Below are 22646 nucleotides of genomic sequence, written 5' to 3'. Positions count from 1 at the left end.
ACTGTACTGCTTTAAGGAGAAAAAAAAAATTAAATACAGGTGGCTTCAGTCTTCTTTGTACGTTCTGTCATCTATGGAACTGCCTTTGGACAAAATAGTTAAGAGGAACAGAGGAGAGGATACCAGCTCAGGTAACCAAAGGTTTGGTAAACTGGAACTTAGGGCCCTCAAAAGTGAGTAAAAATGTGCACCCCAGAGGCCAAGCTGAGTGACACCTGGGCAGCTGCTCCAGGGTACAAATACAGTCTGCAGCTAACACCACATGCTGTGTTTGAGGATGTGAAAGACCAGGTTCAGCTGGTTTTACAAAAATATCCTTAGTCTGCTGGTAACAGACAACTGGAGGAACTCAGTGCTGCCCGCTACAGACTCCTCAGATTAGCACTTCTTAAAAATTAATAAAATGGTTTATTTTATATATACATATGTTCCAAAAAATTTATACAGTTAAAATATCAAATTAGTGATCTGGTAACAATACTGTTCAAAATAATCTCTTTTGTATGAACATTAAAATACACGTTTTTAAAAGCGTTTCCTTTTAGTGCTTCCAAAGCACAGCGTGTGCCAAGGCCACCTGAAGAATCTCCGTCCTCCTCACAGGATGAAAGAGAACTGAAGTCGGGGACCTGGGAAGCCTCAGGTGCACTTTCATAATGTCTGCAGACAAAACAGAAGAGAGTCTGAGGTAGATTGTTTAGTGACCATCAGGTGGTAACAGTCACAGGGCTGTCTTTAGCTTTCATTAACACAATAGCAGTTTCTTTACTCTCAATCTACACTGAATCTCAAGTTTAAAGGCATGGCTAGCAGTTCTTGGGAACAAGACCCTTGTCTCTGTGGTGGCAACATGCAATTTTACCAGTGCAGGTGTTTCTGGGAGGGTTTTTTTGGGAACACACGGGCTCTCTCCACGATGCAGACAGTGTGTGCATTTGACAGTGCCCCATTTTAGTGCAACCTGCTGCCTATAGCACGTAAATGTCTAATGACAGCGTTCAAATGAGTAAATTCTCATCACCTGCAGGAGGGGCAGCAATGGTTATTTTCTTCCGCCTGTTGAGCAAAGAGCACCCTCCACAGGAAAAAGCCACACCTTTCATAGCAAATCCTTAAGGTTATAGCCCAGCTTCTGCCGAATCAGGCTCTTAAAGTTAAAGCTCCACTGCTTCTTCTCAGACTGTGACAGTAAAATCACTTGACTGCCGAGATGGTGAGGGCAGCAGCCTCGTCCTCTTGCACTCTTCTGTGGCACAGCAAACTCGTTCCTGGTCCGCATTGCTCTGGCCGGTCCATCATTATCTGCTGTTGACATGATTAACTCTGTTGGGTGGGCTGGTGAAATCTAGTTCCTCTAGTATTCTCTCTAAGTGTTGTATTAAGACCCGTTTTTTAAACCTGCAGAAGAGAGGGAGAGCAATATAAATTTCTTCTTCCAAAAATACAGCTGAACAACTCAAGAATGTTCAGCCATGACAAATCGCATTCCCAGAGGCTCTCTGTTTCCAGTAGGGAAGAGCTTGCTTTATTTCTGGCATTAAAATGGTTCGAAAATTTAATTTACTACATCTGCCCCTCCCCAAGCCACTCCTATTTGTTCTCTTCAAGAACAACCTGTTACCTTCCTAATTCATATTTAAACTTTAATGTCGTTTACTACATAAAAATGTAACAGTAGTTTGACCACTAAAAGAATTATAATTTAAATATATCAAAACAGAATACTAGCACTGATAAAGTTTATTATTTACTATCATGATCTAAATTAATATTAAATTTATGACTTCTATCTATACAAACCTTGCTGCTTCCTTGATAGCAAATTCAATGAAATACTTCTGAATTTCCACAGGTCCTTGCACCTCCTCAAGAAGAGAAAATATTTTTTCATAATCTAAAAAAAGAGATAAAAATTCAACCAAGTATTAAAAATGAATGTTGCAGATAAAATTGCAGAAAAGCTCAAGAGGCAAGAAGGAAAAACAAAGCTCAGTTTCATGTATCTCTGTGTGATAAAACACACAAGGCAAGAAAAACACCTGCACTAGCTTTAAGAGCAGAACACAGGTGACAGAATAATTTAAAGTAACACTGATGATCTGGGAATTCAAATGTGACACCAAAGATTAAGGTTCTCTTTAAAAAGCAGCAAGTAGGAACATTTATTCTCAGCAAATGCAGGCTGGTAGAGAGAAGCCTCCCATTTCCATGATCACAGTTACACACAGAGGGCCACCAAACCCTGATCTGGCCCTGAAGCCATTGTTTCTGCAAGCACAAGATGCCATTACATCTCCAGAAAGACAAATTATCAACTCTTAGTGTGAGCACAACACTGTCCCATTGGTACAAGGTAAATATGTCCACTGCAAAAGAATAAACTGGACATAATAAATTGGAAACAAATTTAAAACCAGCATTGTTTCATTGTTTCCCATAACTGACCCCTGTATGAATACATTTATGGTGCTGTGATCAAGAGTCTGCTCAGAGTGATGCAGCAAGCAGAGAGAGCACAAATGGTGAGACCTCTGAACAAATTACATATTCAAGTCACTACAATTTAGCTTCTTTCTCTGATGACAGCTTGAATTCTGCAGCAAGACAGGTGACTCACACTGAACAGTTTCACTCTGCATCACCATTTACTAGGCATGAATTTGGTATAAAATTGGATGAGCCAACTTTGCAGACTGTCAACTTTTAGTCTTCAGTTCTTAAGAGTTTGCAACTTTTAGTGTTTCATCACTAATTAGTCTCACAATTTTTTTAAAAAAAATCACTCTGCTATGAACTGTTACTATTCCTTTTCAAGCATATTCCAAAATGCACACCCTTAGAGAGATGTGCCTTTGCCATGCAAAAGGGAGTTTTGATGGACACAGAGCAACAAGTACACTTTGTGTACACAGGAGCAGCCTAAGGCAGAGTATTCAGTCTCATTAGATCATTTGTAACAAAACCAAAATCTCTGAAAGGTGCTGCCTTTACAGGGCACCTCTCACACCAGTTAACCTGTCTTCAAGGGCAAACCAGGGTGCCTTGGCACTCAATCTCCCAAGCACAAATCTAAACTTCAACTCACCTGCCCAGCATCTCCTCCTTTTTTGCCCCTCCAATGCTTATTTATGAGCAACCAGAAATTACTCAAAATCTGAAGTAGTGTGTATATTGAAAATAGCTCCTTCATTCCAGGAAAAGTCCTCTGTCTCACACCACATAAAATATATACTACTGAAGTAAAGAAACCCAAGTAACTTACTTCTTCCAGGTTTGCGAACCTCTTTCATCACTTTAATTTTGATGTCAGCATTGCTTCCCTCCAACATGGTAGGTGTTATTTTAAAGGAATTTGGCACAGATTCAGAAGTAGACTCCATGGCCCGCTTTTGGTCATCTCCACTCACACTGTAATTCACAGGCCCTCGAACAAGTGCATTGGTACCAGGTTTGTGATCCAACCCATCTTCACTTAAACAATTGAACTCAACAGGCAAGGAGTCTAAGTCATTGGGTAACATCTCATCCTCTCTCACAGCAGCTGGAACCACAGGAGCCATTTGCACAGGTAAGCCATCAATTTGCTTCTCCATTGACTGACAATTTTCTGCTTTCTTCTCTCCATTGCCATCTTGGACAACATTGTTACTGGTATCTACAAGTGAAAAATACAAAACTTACTGGTGCATAAGTGCAGCATCAAAAGAACCAAACAGAAGTAGTTCTGTATCCTTTTTGTCTGAAGTGCCGTGTAGCAATCTGACAGGACTGGACAACACTCCAATACTTTTATTCAGCTGTGGATGTGACCAAAGGAATAATTACTGGACTAACTGCTGCATCTCCTATCATTACTGTTAAGTCACCATGTTCTGTATTCCTAGTGCCATGTCATGACTCCTAAGTGAAACTCATGTCTTCCTTCTCTTCCCCAAACCCAGCTAACAGAGTTTTCTTCTGACTCTATTTGCTGCAATAGGTGGGTATGAAAATTCCTATTTGTGGGAAGGAAACAACTGTATTTTAACTTTCCTTCTTCAGCACAGAATACACAAAGAAAAACTACAAGCTGATCTGAGATACTTTCTATCTCCAAATAGTTATTTTAATTTCAGATTTCATTAGCTGTAGCAGCAACCTGTTCACCTAAGCCAACAGAAGAAACCCACTCCCACATAACAGCGACGCACGGACGCGCTGGCAGAGCCTTTTCCCTTCCTCCCCAGACCCCCCCACCACCCGAGCTGCTGCACCACAGCCCAGCATACCTTTACTAGCTGGGACCCCCTTGAGGCTCAGGTAGGAGGGGGAGCCAGGAGCAGGGGGGGGCCCCTTGCCCCCCACGTGGTTGGTGACGGCGGGCGGTGCCTGCGGGCGCCGCAGCAGCGGGGAGAGGCTGCGCCGCCGCTTCAGCGACGCCGGCGTGTTCGGCTCCCCGGGACGCTTGATCTTGTTCTGGGGCCCGGCCACAAACTCATCGGCCTCATCTATCATCATACCCTGAAATGGAGTAATAATATCAGTAGCAGTACAAAGCAGCAACTGTTTCACCAATCCACTGATGAGTTGAGTCCCTCTGCGTTCACTCGAGTGGCTTTCAGAACACTTGACAGCTCTCAGAACAGAGACACCCAACGTAACCAGAGAGAGCCCAGTGCCACTCTGTAAAGCAGCACAATTCCATACACATTCCTCTTGGACCACATGGGAGATATCCCTCCTTCCACAGGCTGCAAAGGTTAGCAATATATTGTTGCTGTGGGGGAGAAATTCTATGCACAAATGTTGTCATCGTATTGCAGGGGTTCCATACTGTTGTCTCCTTATAGTGTAAGTTCCACACCTTCTTGGTGTTTCTCATGGACAGCTCCTCAAAGCACTGACTCTTTCTTCTTCACAAAGCAGCCAACTGACTCCAGTTCCCCTCTCAACCAACCAACCCACTCTTTTATAGCACTCTCTTCTCACTGGTTACAGCTGTGGCATGTTAAAGTCAGGCCTGTTCCTAATCTTTGATAACTGGCCCAGCTGCAACTCCTTGGGGGTAAGATTACTTTCTACACTATCTTTATTTTCTTATATTCTATCCCCCTACACACAAATTATTTTAAGTTGCATTAAATACAAAGGCACAGCAGGCAGCAAGGCCCCTCCTACCTTCTTGTCCTGCTTAAATGGATTGCCAAATGTATGGAGTCTTTTTGGTTGATCTGGGTCAATTTCCCGAAGAGGTGAAGGCATCATTTTCAGGTATTCCTGGTAATTTCCCATCTGAGCAACAGGAACACTATGAAGGCAGTCTGCAACAGAAAAGAGATCTTAATTTAGTCTTAAAATTAAGGCAATACAAACTTCATGCCCCAAATGTCAGCATTTAAGAACCTGAACTGATTATTTCTTTTGACTACAGAGGATGAGCTAAGACTACAATTGTGGAAATAAGCCTAATAATAAGAAGAATAAAAAAATAAGCAAGCTTAATTTCTATGCCGACAATTGCATCTTTAGATCATCAGCACCTCACAAAAAACAGAGCGAGCTCCTCTCTGCCTTAAGCCCCCATCACTTTATAACACATTTCTACTGAACCCTGGTGAATATGAAAGCTCTCCCATGGAATTTATTTTTAAATTTCAAAGCCAGCATGACATCTTGCATGACAGAAGGCAAAGATTTCCTTCCTTCCCCTTCAGAGTCAAGAAAAGGACATTGTCTGACTCAGCAAGAGATGCAATAGCAACCTCTGTCCCCACATCAAGATCCACTAGCTTAAGGAAACAACAAAAATAGCTGTATTCTCTACAAACTGTTAATGAAGAGCTGTGATTGCTTACCTTCATCCTGCCCCAAGATAAGCCTGTGTGTTTTCAGAAGGTTGGTTCTCATTCTCGTTAGCTGGTCTAGAAGACTGCGACGAGGAATATCATAGGCATTTCTGAATGCCTGTGGCTTCAAATCCTAGTTTTGTAACAAAATCAGTAACTCTCAGTTAATCCATCAGTTCTCATGCATGGGGAAATTCCACTAAGAACTATAATAACATTAACTTTTAAAAGATGTTAAGCAACTTTAGAGCTTCATAACTGGATACAAGCAGCTCAGTCGCTGTCTTTTCAACACGACCTTATTCAGCATTAGTGCTTTCAGCTCCATTAAGAGTAAGCACATTAATTTGTGGATGAACAACAATAGCTGTCTTTTGCAGAGGCTGGCACTTAAAACACAGTAATTTTCATTTACTACCATGGGGGTTTCAAACAGTGTCCCAAAATCAAGTGCAAAAAAATTGCATTTACTGTTCTCCTTCTTTATGTCTACGCTGTACTCATCACAGTTCAGCAAAAGTACTTCCTTCTACACTAAATCCATACAAGTTACCCATATAAAACAGATGAGATTAACTGCTTAGTCATGCAAGATCACAGTGCTGTTTACCTTGTTTAAAAGTCCTATGTGGAATCCAGCAAATTCTTTAACATTCATTTCTGACAGTCTCAGTGGAGATTCCCCAGTGATCCCTTGCAGCAGTTGTTTAAAATCCCTACTGTGTACCAAGGAGAGGCCACTGGAGTGATTTTTCACTTTTATTCCAATTTCTTGTGGAACTTTCTTACCCACTGAACCTATTATCCGTTCCGATTCTATTTTTGTCTAAAATGGAATCACACCGTGAGTTAAAGAATCAGCAGGCATTGCACATTTCCAGTACAAAACACACAGTACATTAGCAGAATAAAACTACAAATTTAGTTCCCTGCTACCTACCCAGGGATACATTGGATTACATAGATTAGATCTCAAGCATAAAGAAATCCTAATGTGCTAGCATATGGAAAAATATTTAGCCAGTGTATCTAAATTTATATGGCAGTAGGAGGTCTGTGAATATTCCCTGATTTTGCTGCAAGTCTGTGACTTTCTTGTGTCCCTGAAGAACCATCTTTAAATGGAAAGAAAAAACAAAATGGAAGGTAGGATCCTGAGGTTATAATAAAATTGCATTTAAAACAATAGTATTATTCAGATACAGTAATAAAATTTCAGTTTATTTTTGAACCTATGAACTACGGTTTGCCCTGTATGCTTGTAACAACATAAGGGAGAAATGTTGCAATAGAAATCTGTTTTATGAGTACATTTCTAAAAATGTATCACTTCTCCAATTAGCACAGATTTCTTATTACAGCTACAGAGAATTTTACTGTATTAACTTCTAACTATTCAGAGTTAAGGTTTTTTTTACCCACTAGCAATACCTCCAAAGAAAAAGAACACCCAACCAACCAAAACCCCAGAACCCACTGCAATTGCAAGCCACTTCCCCCAGATCTCCTCCTCTGCACAGTTTGCTTCATTATCTGTGGGAAATTGAATTTAAGGACAGCAGGAGCACAGCAGAATTCTGGAATTGCCTGTGCCTACAGAGGAGCTGGTAATGCATTCCACACATTCAAACTGTTCCATGTGCTGAGAACGCCTGTGAGAGCCACAGCAGCCATCTCCAGTCATTCCAACTCCACAGTGCAGATAAATCATAGCAATCTGCATATCATTGGATTACCAAAATACCACAGGAAGTTTTATGTCTAGTAGAGGCTCAGTCATTCAGAGGCTCTGGGATGTGTTTTGTGCATTCTTTAAGGCGGAGGATTTTTGCTTTGTCATTTTAAAGGCTGCTTGCCCACTGCTTTCTAGATACTGAACTGATGTTTTAAGAGCTCCTCATGCTAAGGAGGAAACACTTCCAGGCCCTTACACCTGGGATGGCAGTCTTGGCAAAGGGAAAAAGATACATAGGATTATTTCCCACCAGGTCACACTTAACACATAGAAAGACTTTGACCTGAAGGAAACAGGAAGCTCAGATATAAAGCTTGAACTGTGATTTTACTCCCCATGGACAAGAATGTACTTTTTTTTTGGAAAATACACATTGCCAAAGGACACATGGAAATAAATATGAGACTGAAAGCAAGCCTCTGACTTCATCTGTGAAGAACAATGGCAAGAGCAGGCATAAATCCAATTAATGATTATCTTTGGAGTTTAAAATCTAGCAAATATTTAAAGTATAGCTGAAGAAGTTTCATTTGAATTCCTCTCCACCACTTACAGAAGGCACAATCACTGGCTACAGAACCATACTGGATTCATCCATATTTGCAGTGGATATGCTCACCAATCTTCAATGATAATAAATGCTGCACACCCATATGAACTCCCACAGGGATTAACTGCTTTATAATGAGATTACCACAAACTAAATCATCAACGCACTTCTAATTGCAAAGGTTTCATCAATACTACCTGTTGGCTGAGTTTTTTAAGGTAAGAGATAACACTGTAACTAAGTCCACAATCTAAATTATCTGATATCAGATTTGGAGCTCCCATCATCCTTAGGGCTTTCTTTAATGGCTATAAGGAAAACAAAATACACAATAGTAAGAGAATAAGTATTTAAAAAAGAAATTTATAAGCTCAATTATAGGAAGCTAAGGCACATAGATTAGTGCTCTAGCTTTTCCACTTTTGGCCACTAAAATTCAAGTCTATTTAGATAACATGTGACATGAGATTGGTGTCTAACTAGCTCACAATGGACATTATGCCACATCACCAAGACACCACAGAGCGTGGTGCCACTGGCAATTTCCACTCCAAGGCTCAGGTCCAGAATAGCCGGGATGATGCAAGTCCATATTGAGGTGCATTGTCCAAGCTACACGTAAAAGGTGACACAGTGCCTCCCTCCACCCTTCATTTGGCCCAGTCAATATCAGCTTCCCAAGCTGTAGCACTTCACCCACATTAACAAACAACCTAAGCTGCATTTTCCTTATCCATTACAAAAATAATGCCAAATTTGGCTTCTCTGAATGTTCTGAAGTACTTTTGATTTAAATTAATTTAATATTTAATGATCAGAAAACACATTTATTAAACACTTAATATCTTAACATAGCTACTCCTCCTCCTCAGTATTTCTACAAATTTTTTAATTCTTAAAAATATTTACTCTAATCTACATACCTCTGAAAGGTAGAATGTTAACTACCTAAAATGCCACCATAATTATGTAAAAAAACTTTACTGGGAAGAGGTATGATGCAAAGGACTCTGGCCACAGCAGCCATTATACCCCGGAGGATGAGATGAGAAGAGGAACATACCAGTAAGTAGTAAGGAGGCATTGTTTTTAAGTAGTTGTCAAAAGCCTGTCGCCACTTCAGATTTGGCTTAAGTTTGTGAACCTTAAACAAGTCATCTGCAAAAGGAAAACAACAAAACAAGGTGTCACTTATACAGTCCCAGACCTTTAGCTTTGTCCAACATCGTACGTGCCAGGTTTCCCCCCGTTTTCTCCCCTCACCCATCTCCCAATGGGGCTTCCCCCCAAAAACTGCTCTTAACCTGAGGTGTGAAGGATTGGGAATCCCCACTCCTAGCTGCAGTAGGTAATCCAGAGCAAGTCCCCATTACAAGCAAACTTACAAAGTACACCAGACTTAAACACTGCACACAACTACCAGCAGCATGGAAGGTGCAACAGATCCACCTGTTAAAGAGTTTCACCTCCCTTGCCTCTCTCTTGCACATCAGGGAGTCCCTGGATCTGATTAAATCAAACAACATTAATTTGGTTCCAGCTCCATTTTCAAACCAGCTTTCTTCTGTTCAACCTGTATGATGAATTCTGGTCTCCAGTAAAAATATTCTTTGGCATCAAAGGGAAAGAATAAAACAAGTCAAATCAGGAAATCCTTCTGGAGAGCTTTGCTGGACTTGCTGCCAACAGCAGCAGCTACACCTGGCAGACAAGGGGTTACCTCCAGCCACAACACCTGCCTCGTGCCAGGGCAGCAAAGTCTCCCACAGGTATAGACAAGAGAGAGAAATTAGCTACAAAAACTGCTGTCCTTTAAGAGAGGGGCAAGCAGACATTTCTTGCTTTGGGTAGTGTTTCACAAGTGGCTCACTCCAGGTGTGCACCTGGATTTCAGGAAGGGCTGAGGTGAAGCGTGGGCCTACTTGCTGTGCACACTGTGAGCTCTACACCAAACACAGCATCCTGCAATTTACCATTTGCAATTATGAATTATCCACTGAAATGAAGGTTCTTAGTAGGATTGTAGCATGCTGGCAAAGTAAGGCTAATGGAAGGATTTGCAGGTCTGGAGAAAGGGATGTTCAAAAATTAACTGGGGAGAGCTGCAGGAGACAGAGATGCACAGAAGAGTGTGTGCAAAAGACAGATGTAGCAAAGAAATAGTTTTCTCCACACTGAGTTTTCAGGAAGATGTATTTGGAAAAGAAAATTTGACTTGCATAGTACTCTGTACAAATTGAACAGATGTTATGATACTACTTCCCAAGTTCTCACAGACAAACCACTCTCAATTACAGGTATTTTCCAATCTAAATCAATTCTGGATTACATAGAAAAACCATACTACAGATGCTACTTCTTCTCTTCCCTGGCCTGAAGAAAGTGGGCTGGAGTTGGAGAGGGCAAATCAAAATTCCATTTAAAATCTCAATATACTTCAAGCTTAGCACTATTATCCAAAAGAACCTGGGGTGATATCATGACATATGGCAAAAAAAAAATAACATCCATTCTTATTTCACAGACCTATTTCCTTTTGGCAGCAAAATGCAAGTTAAACTACATCCCTCTCAAAATTCAACATAAAACCAAAAACTTAAAAAGCAAGATGTTCAGTACTGTAGTATGTCCTAATATTTAACAGTCTTGGGTTGGTTGAGTACAGCTTGAACCTTAAACCCCATATCAGCACTTGATTAGTGTCTCACTTGCTGCACTGTGAGGCTGTACCACTATGGGCACAGTGACATGGCACAGGCACCCCTCAGCTCAGCCACCTGGGCTCCCAATCCACAGAGCTTTTACTCCCAGACATCAAATGCAAAACACCTCCCTGATCTCTGCTATCCCAGGAAAAAATTCTCCAACCTATGCAGAGCTTCAGCTTTTTAAAATCTGCCTCCCCACAGCACAAACTCACTGCAGGAACTGCCACCTTCTCAAAAGGGAGGTGAGCACAGCCACAAGTTTCAGAGAGAACTTCACCATCAGCATCTTACCTGCCTCTCTACCTTGAGAGTTTGAGACACACACTGTCAGCAGATTGCAACACAGGCACTTGAAAGGCACTTTTCCCCCTGTGCCCTGAGCTGCACATGATGATTTATACAAATAAGCAAACTAAAAATAATCCAGTTAACTATGTCTTCCACAGATTAAACCATAAATTTTTGCAGATAAAAATCAAAAAGTATTGAAAAAAACCCTTACACAATTTAGTTTTACTTCTACCTAATTATTTTCAGATAGTAATTTCTGCAAAGTCTAATTGATGCAGAATTCTTTTTATTTCTGAACTCAGAGGGAGTTAAAAGCACTGTATAATTTGGAACATGGTATTAAAAACCATTAGGAACAGGCTGCAAGCACCAACTCAAGGGATCAGGTAAAATCACACAGACCAGTTAACTGAAAATTGCATTGCAAAGTCTTTATCTACTTCAGATTAATGTACAAAACAACCAAATTATGACAGGACATAATACACACTTTTAACACTCAGTACTACAGAAGGGGGCTGGATGCACCTTTAAAGATCAGTGAACAGTTGAAAAGAAGAGTGTGAGAGAGAAGAGAGTCAGCAGGTAATTTAAGTAGTTCAGCTGGAGTCTAAATTACAACAGTCATGCACCATGTAACCAAAAGTAAAACTTAAAACTTGTTTTTTATTTTTTAAATCACCAACCACATTAAATTCCACCTGAGCAAATACACCACCATTCCCTGTTGACTCCTGTAATTCTCCTAATTAGGCACTAATGCTCTATTCTAGGTAGTAGATTCATGATTTTACACTCACAGAAAAAAGTATCCTTCCCTGCAAACCATCTAAGCAAAAATAAGGCACTGCAATGGAAAACAGCATCCATCACTACCTAAGAAAGGTGTTGTGTCACTGTTTCCCCATTGATACAAAATGTATAAAAACTATTTGGCTGCTCCTCCCAGAGCCACAGCATGCTGTGTTCACCCTGGGGAGAACACAGCCCTTAGTTTCCAAAATATAAAATCGTAACTTGCAGGTTTTCTCACAGAGCCTCTCAAAGCATCAAAGGAAACTGCATGCTGCAGTCCTTCACAGGCAGACATTTTCTAAATGCTCATCCTGTTGCATATTTAGACCCAGAGAAAAAGGGTATTTAACCACTTTCTCAAGGCATTTCCTGCATGGCTGTTTCACTGCTGCTTCTGCTGACACTCCCAATGCACAGTCACTCCTACTGCCCAGCAGTGCTTGCCCTCCCACCCATGCAGCTAAAAGGAACCAAGGAAACATCTTAGGCAAGGCAGAAGCATTTAGAAATATACCTCATCTTTACTCAGCTCTCCCTAAAACCCCTCCTCCAACTTCTGCTTCATGAACTTGGCTGTACAATGTTTTTAAACAGAACAGCACCTGAAGTACAACAGCTTTGCACAATCCTTCAAGAGGAAATTTCTATCATCTGTGGGCCAAGCACTGAGCACTGGAGCACGTCAGCATCTGCCTGTGGAAAGCTCTGCCTCCAGCAGCCTCCCACTGAACAGAAAGAACTGCAGCCCACCTCAGCTCTGGGAGCAAACCACCACCAAGCTATCAGGACTCTCTCTAGCTGTCTGAAGGCAAACTGGAGCTCTCATCCCACATGTCCATCATGGCTGGGAATGGACCAGAGACCAGGGCTTTTGTCAGCCAACCCAGCACAGTGCATGAGTCCATTAACAGACTGTGTGTGCCTCCACTGTTTTATCAACTCCTATTAACTGGCTCCTTTCCCTTACAAAGCTTGTGAGTGAAGGCCCTGGAGTTAAACACCAGCAGAAGTTACAGCATTCCCCAGTCCACTCTTGCAGAAACCAAGACATAAAATCACCAAAGCTACAGGATGTGGTACAATTCACCTCCTTCAGCCATGGACCAGCACAACTTCTTTCAGTTTTCTCCAGTATCACCTGCAAGCTGCCTCATGCCTACCTACCTTACCTGTTTGTAGGGCTGTCTTACATTATTTTTCAAAAGGAGAATTAAAACTTCACCTGCTCAGGAATGCAGGAGGATAACAAAAAATGCAAGCAAAAAAAACTTTAAACATCTTACTATCTGTTTCTAAGGTTGAACATATTTGATAATACATACAAATATACAGTTGTAAAGTGGTTTTGTCTTTGACAGAGACACCAGAAGGAACAGAGGCAGATTATCCATGGTACTGTCCCAACCAGTCCTCCAACACAATATTCTACCAGTAGGGCAGGAGCCACTAGAACCACACTGATCAATAGGGGAGGTAGGGGCTGAATGGAGCAGACTTCTCCTGGTCTTGGGACTTCTCCACATCCTTTTAAATCTGGATGAGAGTAATGAAAAATTGGTTTTACACACTCCTATCAGTCCTCTGCTGAACCATCAGTATCCACTACTGGTGTGTATGAAGGTAGAACAGGGGGAGTGTTCCACCTGCCTACAGAGCCAAATGCAGAGTCAGTATTGCTAAAATCATCTACAAATCATTTACCAGGCATGCTGCTTATCATCTCACTCATCTTCTGTGCCCAGTAGAAAAGGACCCAGATCTACTTTTGTGTTTAAGGTATATTCCACAGAACTTAATCCTACCATGCCTTAGAGACCAAGGACAAACAAAGCCCTGGAAGGAGATCTGAAGGTAACACTGTGTGCTTGTATGAACAATGTGGAATGCATGGGATTCATGACCTCAAGAAAACATCCACTTTACAACTCAGGCAATGTGGAAACTCTGCATTTTCCTTTGAAGAGCCTTCAGAAATATAAGAAATGGATTACCAGGTGAGTAAACTGCAGAAGAGCACTACACACACTGAGAAGTGCCTTTCCTCAAAGAGAAGGAAGAGATTTACACCCCTGTAAAAAAGAGGCAGGGGGAAGACAAGAGCTGCCAGGGAAGACTCAGCAGAACTGCAAATGTCAACATCAAAATGAATAGGGAAGTTAACTTAGGATCAGTGATGGCTTTTCAGCTAGTGGGTCTGCTGCAGTATTTCAGGAACCACAAAGTCACTGAAACTCTCATCCTCCTTGCACACTTTGGGACAATTACCAGGCTACATAGATAACTATAAAAGACACATTATGAGCAAGCACAAGTTTCTTCTTTTTTGGTTATGACCAGGATTACAAAAAAGCATTCCTGAATTGTGTTCTGATCTTTTATTTTCTCCTAAAAATGAATAGAAAAATCCTGTGTAAGACAGTAAGACTCAATTCTTGGTCACTGTTCTTCTGTATCACTAAAAACATCCACAAAATCTAGAACAAAAAAGCCATAACAGCATCTGCAACTGAAAGGGTTAGTGGCACTCTGGAAACTCCTCTCTGCCATTACCTTTATGCCAGTTACTCACACAGCACTTTTTCATATTATCTTTCCTTAGAAAATATAGAAAATAATTTCATTGTGGGAGTTAAAAAAAAAAAAAAAAAAAAGAACAAAACCAAAACCTGGTCCTTTGGGCAGGAAAGAAATGCAGACTGTTTCACTGCTCAATTCCTTCTTACTGCTCTGAACTGCATTAGGGAATTCCCTCTTCCCAACACCCGTGACAAACACTGCATCTCATCTTCCAGTAAAAAATAAGCTGCTACAAGAGCAACTGCAAAACCTGGATACACCACACCCTAAATGAGGGAAAAGAATGGAGGTTGAAGCTTACTCCAGGTTAAGGAAGAGGCTACGTGTCTAGGAGGTGAACAGCATCAAACATGCACTGGAAGCAGGTAGCTCTCCTCCTCTGCTGGAGAGAAAAAAAGGGAGAGGGGGTATGAAAATCCTCTCCTCCCAAAGTAGGTTAAAAGAGTTTGCAACATTCTCTACTCTCTGATCTCCATTATTTTATAACGTCTCAAACTAAGGCAGAACACCAACCATTATTGTTTTGCTTTTACTCTGGAGCAGCTGCAGTGGCAGTGCAATGCAGAGGTGTTACCTACCTAGCAATGGAAGTAAAACAGGGTAGTTGTAAGGCATCACAAAGAGGTTTACACAGGTTAAAGTAGTGCTTGCTTTTAAATACCCAAACGGGTGGCCGAGCTCGCTGTATTTTCCACTGCTACTCACAAATACCTGACAAGGAATAAGAGAGAGCACTGCATTAGAATGAGGAATGGGAAGAAACAGTAAACATGGGGCATTTAAAAATTCAAATCAATCTGAATCCAACTGCATTAAGACAGTAAATTATCAAGCACAGACGAATCTGAACACATCAAGGTGAGTATGGACCTACACTCCCAGTCATGGACTGAGCCATGCAACATTTAGTGTACACCCAGCAAGTGTGGAAATGCTCTTCACAGAGTGATCTTTACTGATTTAGTGAATCTACTGTGAAGTGATGCCCTGAAGAGTTTTTGAAATTATTTAAAACAGGTTAGGGACATCTGTTGAAGGAATGTTAAATAAGCAAGCTATTTGAAATCAGTCTTCTGACTCAAAAATAGCACCACTCATGTTTACAACACTGATAAAAAGAAATGCAAAACGTTTTTAAGCATAGAAATTTAACAAAACAAACAACCACTCAAGAAATGTCTTGATTGTGCCTAGTGCCAACATTCTTAAAATTGACTTTATCTTTTTAAGTGCACATATATGAGGGTTTTAACCCTGAAAAGCAATACATGTAAACAATATTTCAACAGGATAAAAATGGTAGATGTTCTTGACTGAGGCAAGCAAAATAACCCACATCTAAGTCAAAAATAGTTTTCCTAGAAAAAAATAAACCTTGCAGCAAATAGCAAGTGGCTTTCCTCTGTTTTTTCAGGGCATAAGAAACTGGGTTTGTTGCATGGTTTCTATGACAATGAGCCTATTTCTCTGATTTGTAAGGGTCTGATGTGTAGCTGGGAGAAGAAAAGCAGTTTTTGAAAAATAGCAGTAATTTCAGTAACTCAGGCAAATAATGTCCCTAACAGAATATAAAGGACATTTCTGAAATTAGGTTTTTTTAAGTAACTTGAATTTTTCTTTTGAATATGCATGTCATATTTTCAACTAAGTGATACTATTTATTAGGGATATAAAAATAGAGACACCTCCAAATTCACCTTTCCAGCCAAAGTATCATACTAAGCATACTCCTGGTGTACACATTAGGCTAATATTTAAAAGAACACCACCAAGAAGGGAGCCTGATTTTAGAGAGGACACAGAAACTTATTTAAAAAATTACAAAAGTATCACGTGACAAAGGATTTCAGCAACAGAACTTCGACCTCTTCAAGGCCAATCTAGTCAACAGGATCAACAGCTTCCATTCAATTCCCATTAGCAGCCTCAAGCATCTAGTGAAAATGATTTGCAGCTGTTCATTAGGTAACATGATGGAAACTAGTGCTGGGTTTTCCCTGTAAGCAAATGGAAGCCTGCAGAGAATTTCAATTTAGCCAAAAATGGAACCTGGGGGGCGTATTTCTTAGCAAAATGAGATGGACCTAGAAAGAGAATTAAATGAGATTACAAAGCCTGTGGAGGGAACACTCCATTCTGACTCCTAATAATTCCCTTAGAAAGGAGGTAAGTGAAACCTTGACATGTTTCTTCTCATCTGCTGCAGAGTTTGAACCAGACCCCAATTCTCCAGGCTTGCCAAGATGGAAGTACCCATTATATTTCTAGAATCTGTACTGATAACCCATTACAGTTCCAGAATCAAATAAAGGGCAAATACCTGCCAGCAGGTATGGGGAGACTTTCGTTCCAGGATGTACTGGGTGAGGGGTGAAGGCTCCAGCTCATACTTGTCAAAAGGAAGCTTGTCTATGACCATGGGCTCACAATCCACACAGGAGAACCTCACCACAGGGTGAGCTGTGCGTGGAGGCTGAAAGGGGGAACAGGGTATCAGTTTTCACATATTTATGGTAAACAAACCAATTCTCTTAAAAACATCCATAAGCAGGTATTTCACTATCCTATAAGTCTTAAAATACTCAGTTTCCACAGTATTCCTTCAAAGAAAATAAAATACAAGCTCCCACAACAGAATATTAACAAAATATTTCTCTAACTGAAAAAAATGCTCACACACTGATACAGTTTTCCCACCAAGAGAAAAACATGGTTAATATGCCACTATTTATCTTTATATTTAAAAGCCTTCATGTCAATTGAGCTACAACACAGACAGGCTTAAAGGAGACTTCAACTCTTCTTCCCATCTTCAAGTCCACAGAAAAACAGATGGGAGAGGGCCCTCAATTCACAAAGAATCTCTCAAAGAACTCTCTACAAATCTCTTTTTTTTCCCCTCTTCAATCAGGAGGTGGGAGCAAGGAGAATGGACAGACAGTACCTTGTGCACTTGCGAAGTGCGGGAACAGAACATGCCTGACAAAAGAGAGATGTTTAGATAGACTAATAAGGCATGCCAAATGTATGATCACTTCAGTAAGAAAAGGAGAAATTAATACTGTTTTCTCCTCATTTTCTGCAAGGAGTAGCTCTTCTGTTTCAGTTTTAGTTCTTCCTGCTAGTGAAAGAGTCCACACATGAAGTAATACTAAGGAAAAAACCCATGGTTGATCTTCTTTCAAAAACACATACTCCTTTTTCCTTGTTAATGAATTTTATAAAGCTTTGATTAAAATTTAATGTCTCACTATGATTTGTGCTACATGAAGTAACTTAGAGTTCAATTTTTTAACCTTTTAAAACCATTCAACAAATTAACTAACCAGACACATGGAAGTGAACTTTCTGGATACAAGAAATGGCACAGGTTACAGTATCCACATTAGATAAAACCATTCTGCTAACCTTGTAAAGCAAAGTCACATCATATTCTAAACAGAGAAAGTAAAAACTACTCTATCATTATCTATTTTCATTCTGTTCAACTATTAGTGTAGAATCCTTTTTTCAGTTCTTATTTTACTTACCAGTGTTGGTGAATTCTGATCAGGCCAAAAAGATTCTGGGATTGGCCAGTGCCCCACAGGAACACCCGTTTTAGGGTTAGGCCGCACATAAATGAGTTTATGACAACTATGCCACGGCTGAGAAGCAAATGAATTGATGGGCCTGGATGAATCAACAAGTCCATCTAAAATTTAAACAAAGCAAAATAAAAAAAGAAAATGAAAAGCTACATGCATGCATTTGTCTGCTAGCAAAATTTCTGTATTAGCAGCCAGTAAGGCATTTCATTACTCTTGTTCTAAAGACAAAGATATTTACATCAGAGGCTGAAATAACCTATGCATCCAGGTGTATCACAGAATCATCTGAGAAACAATTACAATATTTGCCCTGATCTCCCTTCTGCTGCTGTGGCACAGCCATCACACAGTGAGTGCAGCAAGGCCTACTCACGTACTATGGAAAATGTATTTGCTTAAGCTCAGTGTCTGACACAGCTCCCACAGCAGCACCAAGCCACTGCTGCTGCTTCTGCTGCACCTGGAAAGGCTGAGAATTGGCATTTTTATTTCTACATGGGCTGCAGTGCTCACTGACTGATGCTGCCACACATAGAAACTCAAAGAGGAGCAAAGTTCCTTGGAGAAGTTGGATCCATCTTGCAGGAGGCAGCTTTTGCCACGTATTTAATTACAACATTTCACAGACCACTTAAACCCCACAGCCTGAGTTTAGGGGCTGCACAGGCCAGCATCCCCTGCCAGCCCACCAGCACAGACTCCTGCATGCTGAGGATAAGGAACTTTGTAGCACTACAGATGGAACCAGCAGTTTTCAAGGACTGCTCTTCAAGGCAAACAGCACAGCAGAGATCACCCACTAACCAATCCTCCTTGTTTTAAAAAGATTTTACATTACTAGTTTTCCTTGCTTTAGAGAATTAGCCAGTAATGCTGTGGAAACCATGTTTCAGTGACACATCAGTTTGGTTCCTCTGCATTATAAAAACAGTGATTTTTACAGCTTGGGTACATCCTATCAATCTCTCTCTAGTTTAGGATTTTCTCAATTTCCATAGGAAAGAAAAGTCTTGACATTTTTATACATTCATATCCACAGTCCATCACCATTCAAATGTGACAGAAATGAAGGTAACAAAACTCCCAAATTTCACCAGTCATTCTCCCACACAGGAGAGAACATTTGGGCCACCACAGACATTTGGGAATTTGCTGCTGAGCTGTCCAGCACAGCATTACAGGAAAGCCTTCTTTAAATAAGCAAAAGGAGAAAACAAACATAGAAAAAGCTGATTCCAGAATGAAAGCAGGAATAAAGCTGCTTTGCTAGAATGTTCAGGTGATGCTAAAAGCTATTATGTTTTCTGATATTCCAGGATCCTAAACTGGTCAGCCCTCTCCTCTTCCTTTAAGCCATGAACTTCTGTAAATCTGAAGAACTGCTTCTCATTTGGAGTGCACTTTCCTCTTTTCCTCTTATGCACTTGACTCAAGGGAGCAAAGTAATTCTTTGTTCTTTGCACAGTTAAGAACATTCACCTGCATTTTACTGATCTGTGATCATTTTAGCAGAATGAAAATCTACAGAAAATTAAGCATTGAGATTGCTTTAGAGATGTTTAAGTGTTTAAACACACTACTGCTAGATTTAATTATTTTAAGTACAGTCGTGACAACACTGTAATTCAAACTTAAATGCTTCCTGCTAACATTCCCTTTCCTCAGCCACCCAAAGAGGTAAAAAGAGTGACACAGAGCCAGCCAGCAGTAGATGATCCATACAAGCATGTGCAGACATATGGCATCATTTAACTTAGCAAGGATCAAACTAACACTGGTAAAAGGTGTATCCTGTACACTGCAGGGAAAACTGGCAGGAAGGACATGGAAGACACTTAAGGACATCTACACACAAACAAAACATTTTGTCTTAAACATTAGGAACAGGTAAAAAACCAATAATCACTGTACCTTCTCCAATAGGAGCTGGGTCTGGTCCTGACTTCTCAAAGTTAATAACAACTCCACTTTGGACTTTTTGAACTAAAGATTCTAAACACTGATTCAACATTCTTTGTGTTCGGACGCAGTACGAACGACCTATGCAAGAGAGAAATTACATGGGGAAACAGAAAAGCAAATTTTGAGTAATCTTACTTGAGGAAGATCTTTTATTACCTAAGTCACACTGCCAAGGCTTGCAATTTTATCCAAAATAACAGCAAAAAACCTTGTACAAGTTTAAGCAAAAGGCAAAGTTCTTTGCAAATGCAAGACAACCAAGGAAAAGCACCAAAACGCCACAAACTGCTGAGATTTTGTTACTAAAAAGAGGCCACTAAGGCTTCATCAGGCTGGACCAAGGCCAAGTTTACAGAGGCCCTCAGAAAGGCCTGATTTCACCAAGACTGTGTAATCTATCTGCTTTTGTCTACCCAAACCTCCTCCTCCCACACAACAATTTCTCCAAGCACCAATTAAAAAAAAAAAATCTAATCAACATATCAAGCAATAGGATCCAGAATTAATTTTTTCAAGATTAAATTTAGCTTATCAGCCCTGCAGCAGAATTAACATCTCACTAATAGCAGTCCTGCTCAATTCAACACTTAACTAACAACAAATTTTTAAAAACCCCCACACGATGAGCAAAGGCAACATCCAGAATAACCAAAGAAATTTTCCAAAACCTCCTACTGCATTTAGAAAATGCTCTCACATCTAGATCTGAAATAGGAATATTGCTTTATTTTAAAGTTCTCCTGTGCTACTGAAATCCAAGAAAGCACCACATGCATTCACATGGACACAGAGTGAGACAGACAAAACAGAGGTGAAGGTGAATTAAAGGAAAAAAATGCCAAATGTGAAGCAAAGCAAAAAAGCATGCAGTTACCTCCTGTGACCTCACACATCTGTGTGATAGCAGATTCATCAGTAGGCACACTCCCAAGCTGCTCTGGCTCAGCAGATGCAGCCCCTGGCAGGCGCAGCACCAGAGCAAACAGCCTTTGATCCCAGCGGAACGGTTCTTTGGTTAGCTCACTTCCAGGCAAAGGAGAATTCAACGGAAGATGAAGCTGGTAAAAAAAGATTGAAGAACATTTTCCAGTATTTGACAAACCAGCTAAAAACATCATATCCAAATTCATTCACTTATCTGTAAATGATCCCGTTTTCTCCAACCCACTAATTTATCTGAAGTTCTCAAAACCCTTACAGACTATGAATTTAGGGGCTGGGCAGTGACAGGATAGCTGGTTTCTATTCTCTATAAAAACAGGTCAACTATGAAAAAGTACAATTAGCAGGAAAAAACTGATTAATATTCATCTCAGCATAGCACCAACCTGCACAATCATAACTTGAAAGAACTTAATGAAAGTTTACCTCCTCTTGGACTCCAGCTGTATTTGTCAGTTTGTTTCCATCTGTGATGGTAATCAAAATAGATGGCTCCAAAAAGAATGGATTCCTTCCCTACAAACAAAAGCACAAGAATGCTAAGAGCAACCTTACCACACAGGATGAGAGGCTTGTATTTTTGTTATTATAAAATAAACAGTAAGATAAGCAATCTTTCAAAATAATCCTGTAATTTTGTAAATAGGTGTGGAACCACATAGAACTATACAAGATGGGCCACTTCTGTGTGTTTACACTTGGGGCATTTATACTCTGCTTTTTTGTACTTCAGTAAGGAAACAAATGCCAGCATTTTCCAGAGTCTCTTCAGTAGCCATAATAAGAAAAAATTCTTATTATTAAAAAATTCAAAAAAGCTTGAGTTCCCAGCTCAAGCTCTTACACAGAGCTGTCCAACATTAACAAAAAGTTAAATGCAAAAAGGAACTTGAACCACCAAAATCCCTCACCAACTATAATTAAAAACAGAAATATAAAAGACAGAAGACTATAGATAGATTTGTTACCTGTCCATAGTTGTCTATTCCAGACACTAATCTATTGAGATTTAACAAGTCAAACGATGACCTGAGTGCCTGACCAAGGGTTGTTAGTCCTGAAGCCTGAAGGTTTTTCAGTTCATTCATGAATGTTGCATGGTTTTCCTTCCATCCAGCCTGTTACATAAAACAAAAAAGCTTATTAGTTATTCTAGCAGCAAACTGCAATCAACTGCAAGTTGGCATTTATCTCTCTTCCCAACAAAAATTAATTATGCTCCTGATTAACGGATGCACTGCACCATTTTCATGCTGCACACACCTAACCCAGGTATGCACAGCTTGATGTGAAACATGGTTACACCTAAATGGGAGACTCAAGAAACACACACACTGCCAAGCACTGGAAAAACTTTGCACTACCATGAAAACTGTTGTAGAGATGATGCTGTTCATAGAAGTATTTGGATTTAGCACATAAATATTTTTTTAGGAGAAATTGCCAAGTTTGGAAATCAGAAATGCAGCTGCCAAAGTAACAGCAAAGGTAAAACCAAGATAAAAGCACCATAATGTCACTGTCTCTTCTGGAATTTACCCATTTCCTTTTTGTCCTTTCTTCCATAAATTAAGTCTGGAACAAAAGAAAGGAGCGGCTGCAAACACCCTATCAAGAACCAAATTGATGTTTAGTATCTCAGGGTAACAGCTTAAAATTTTGGAGGTCTTA

General features: G+C 40.2%; 1 protein-coding gene across 7 annotated transcripts in view; it reads right to left on the bottom strand.

The window, feature by feature from the left end:
* Nucleotides 1-393: 393 nt before the first annotated feature.
* The window catches only part of LOC135447606 (integrator complex subunit 6-like), a 49595-nt gene continuing 27342 nt past the window's right edge, over nucleotides 394-22646 (bottom strand). For 2 of the 7 annotated variants that reach the window (XM_064712597.1, XM_064712596.1), the window contains 16 exons: nucleotides 21944-22093; nucleotides 21402-21491; nucleotides 20908-21091; nucleotides 19983-20111; nucleotides 18012-18175; nucleotides 16802-16954; nucleotides 15060-15192; nucleotides 9174-9268; nucleotides 8308-8418; nucleotides 6436-6651; nucleotides 5835-5958; nucleotides 5158-5300; nucleotides 4269-4500; nucleotides 3263-3655; nucleotides 1801-1894; nucleotides 394-1398 (listed from right to left, as the gene is read on the bottom strand). In XM_064712597.1, coding sequence (XP_064568667.1) covers nucleotides 1299-1398; nucleotides 1801-1894; nucleotides 3263-3655; nucleotides 4269-4500; nucleotides 5158-5300; nucleotides 5835-5958; nucleotides 6436-6651; nucleotides 8308-8418; nucleotides 9174-9268; nucleotides 15060-15192; nucleotides 16802-16954; nucleotides 18012-18175; nucleotides 19983-20111; nucleotides 20908-21091; nucleotides 21402-21491; nucleotides 21944-22093 — 2511 coding nt within the window. In that variant the 3' untranslated portion in view covers nucleotides 394-1298. Of the gene's footprint in view, nucleotides 1399-1800; nucleotides 1895-3262; nucleotides 3656-4268; nucleotides 4501-5157; nucleotides 5301-5834; nucleotides 5959-6435; nucleotides 6652-8307; nucleotides 8419-9173; nucleotides 9269-14782; nucleotides 14864-15059; nucleotides 15193-16801; nucleotides 16955-18011; nucleotides 18176-19982; nucleotides 20112-20907; nucleotides 21092-21401; nucleotides 21492-21943; nucleotides 22094-22646 lie in introns of those variants that run through there. The other 5 variants (XR_010440222.1, XR_010440223.1, XM_064712598.1 and 2 more) reach the window with 5 other exon arrangements.

This window comes from Zonotrichia leucophrys, chromosome 4A (assembly GCF_028769735.1).
Source record: "Zonotrichia leucophrys gambelii isolate GWCS_2022_RI chromosome 4A, RI_Zleu_2.0, whole genome shotgun sequence".
NCBI lineage: Eukaryota > Metazoa > Chordata > Aves > Passeriformes > Passerellidae > Zonotrichia > Zonotrichia leucophrys.
The sequence above is the reverse complement of the archived record's forward strand: the minus strand, read 5'-3'. Positions and strand labels throughout refer to the sequence as shown.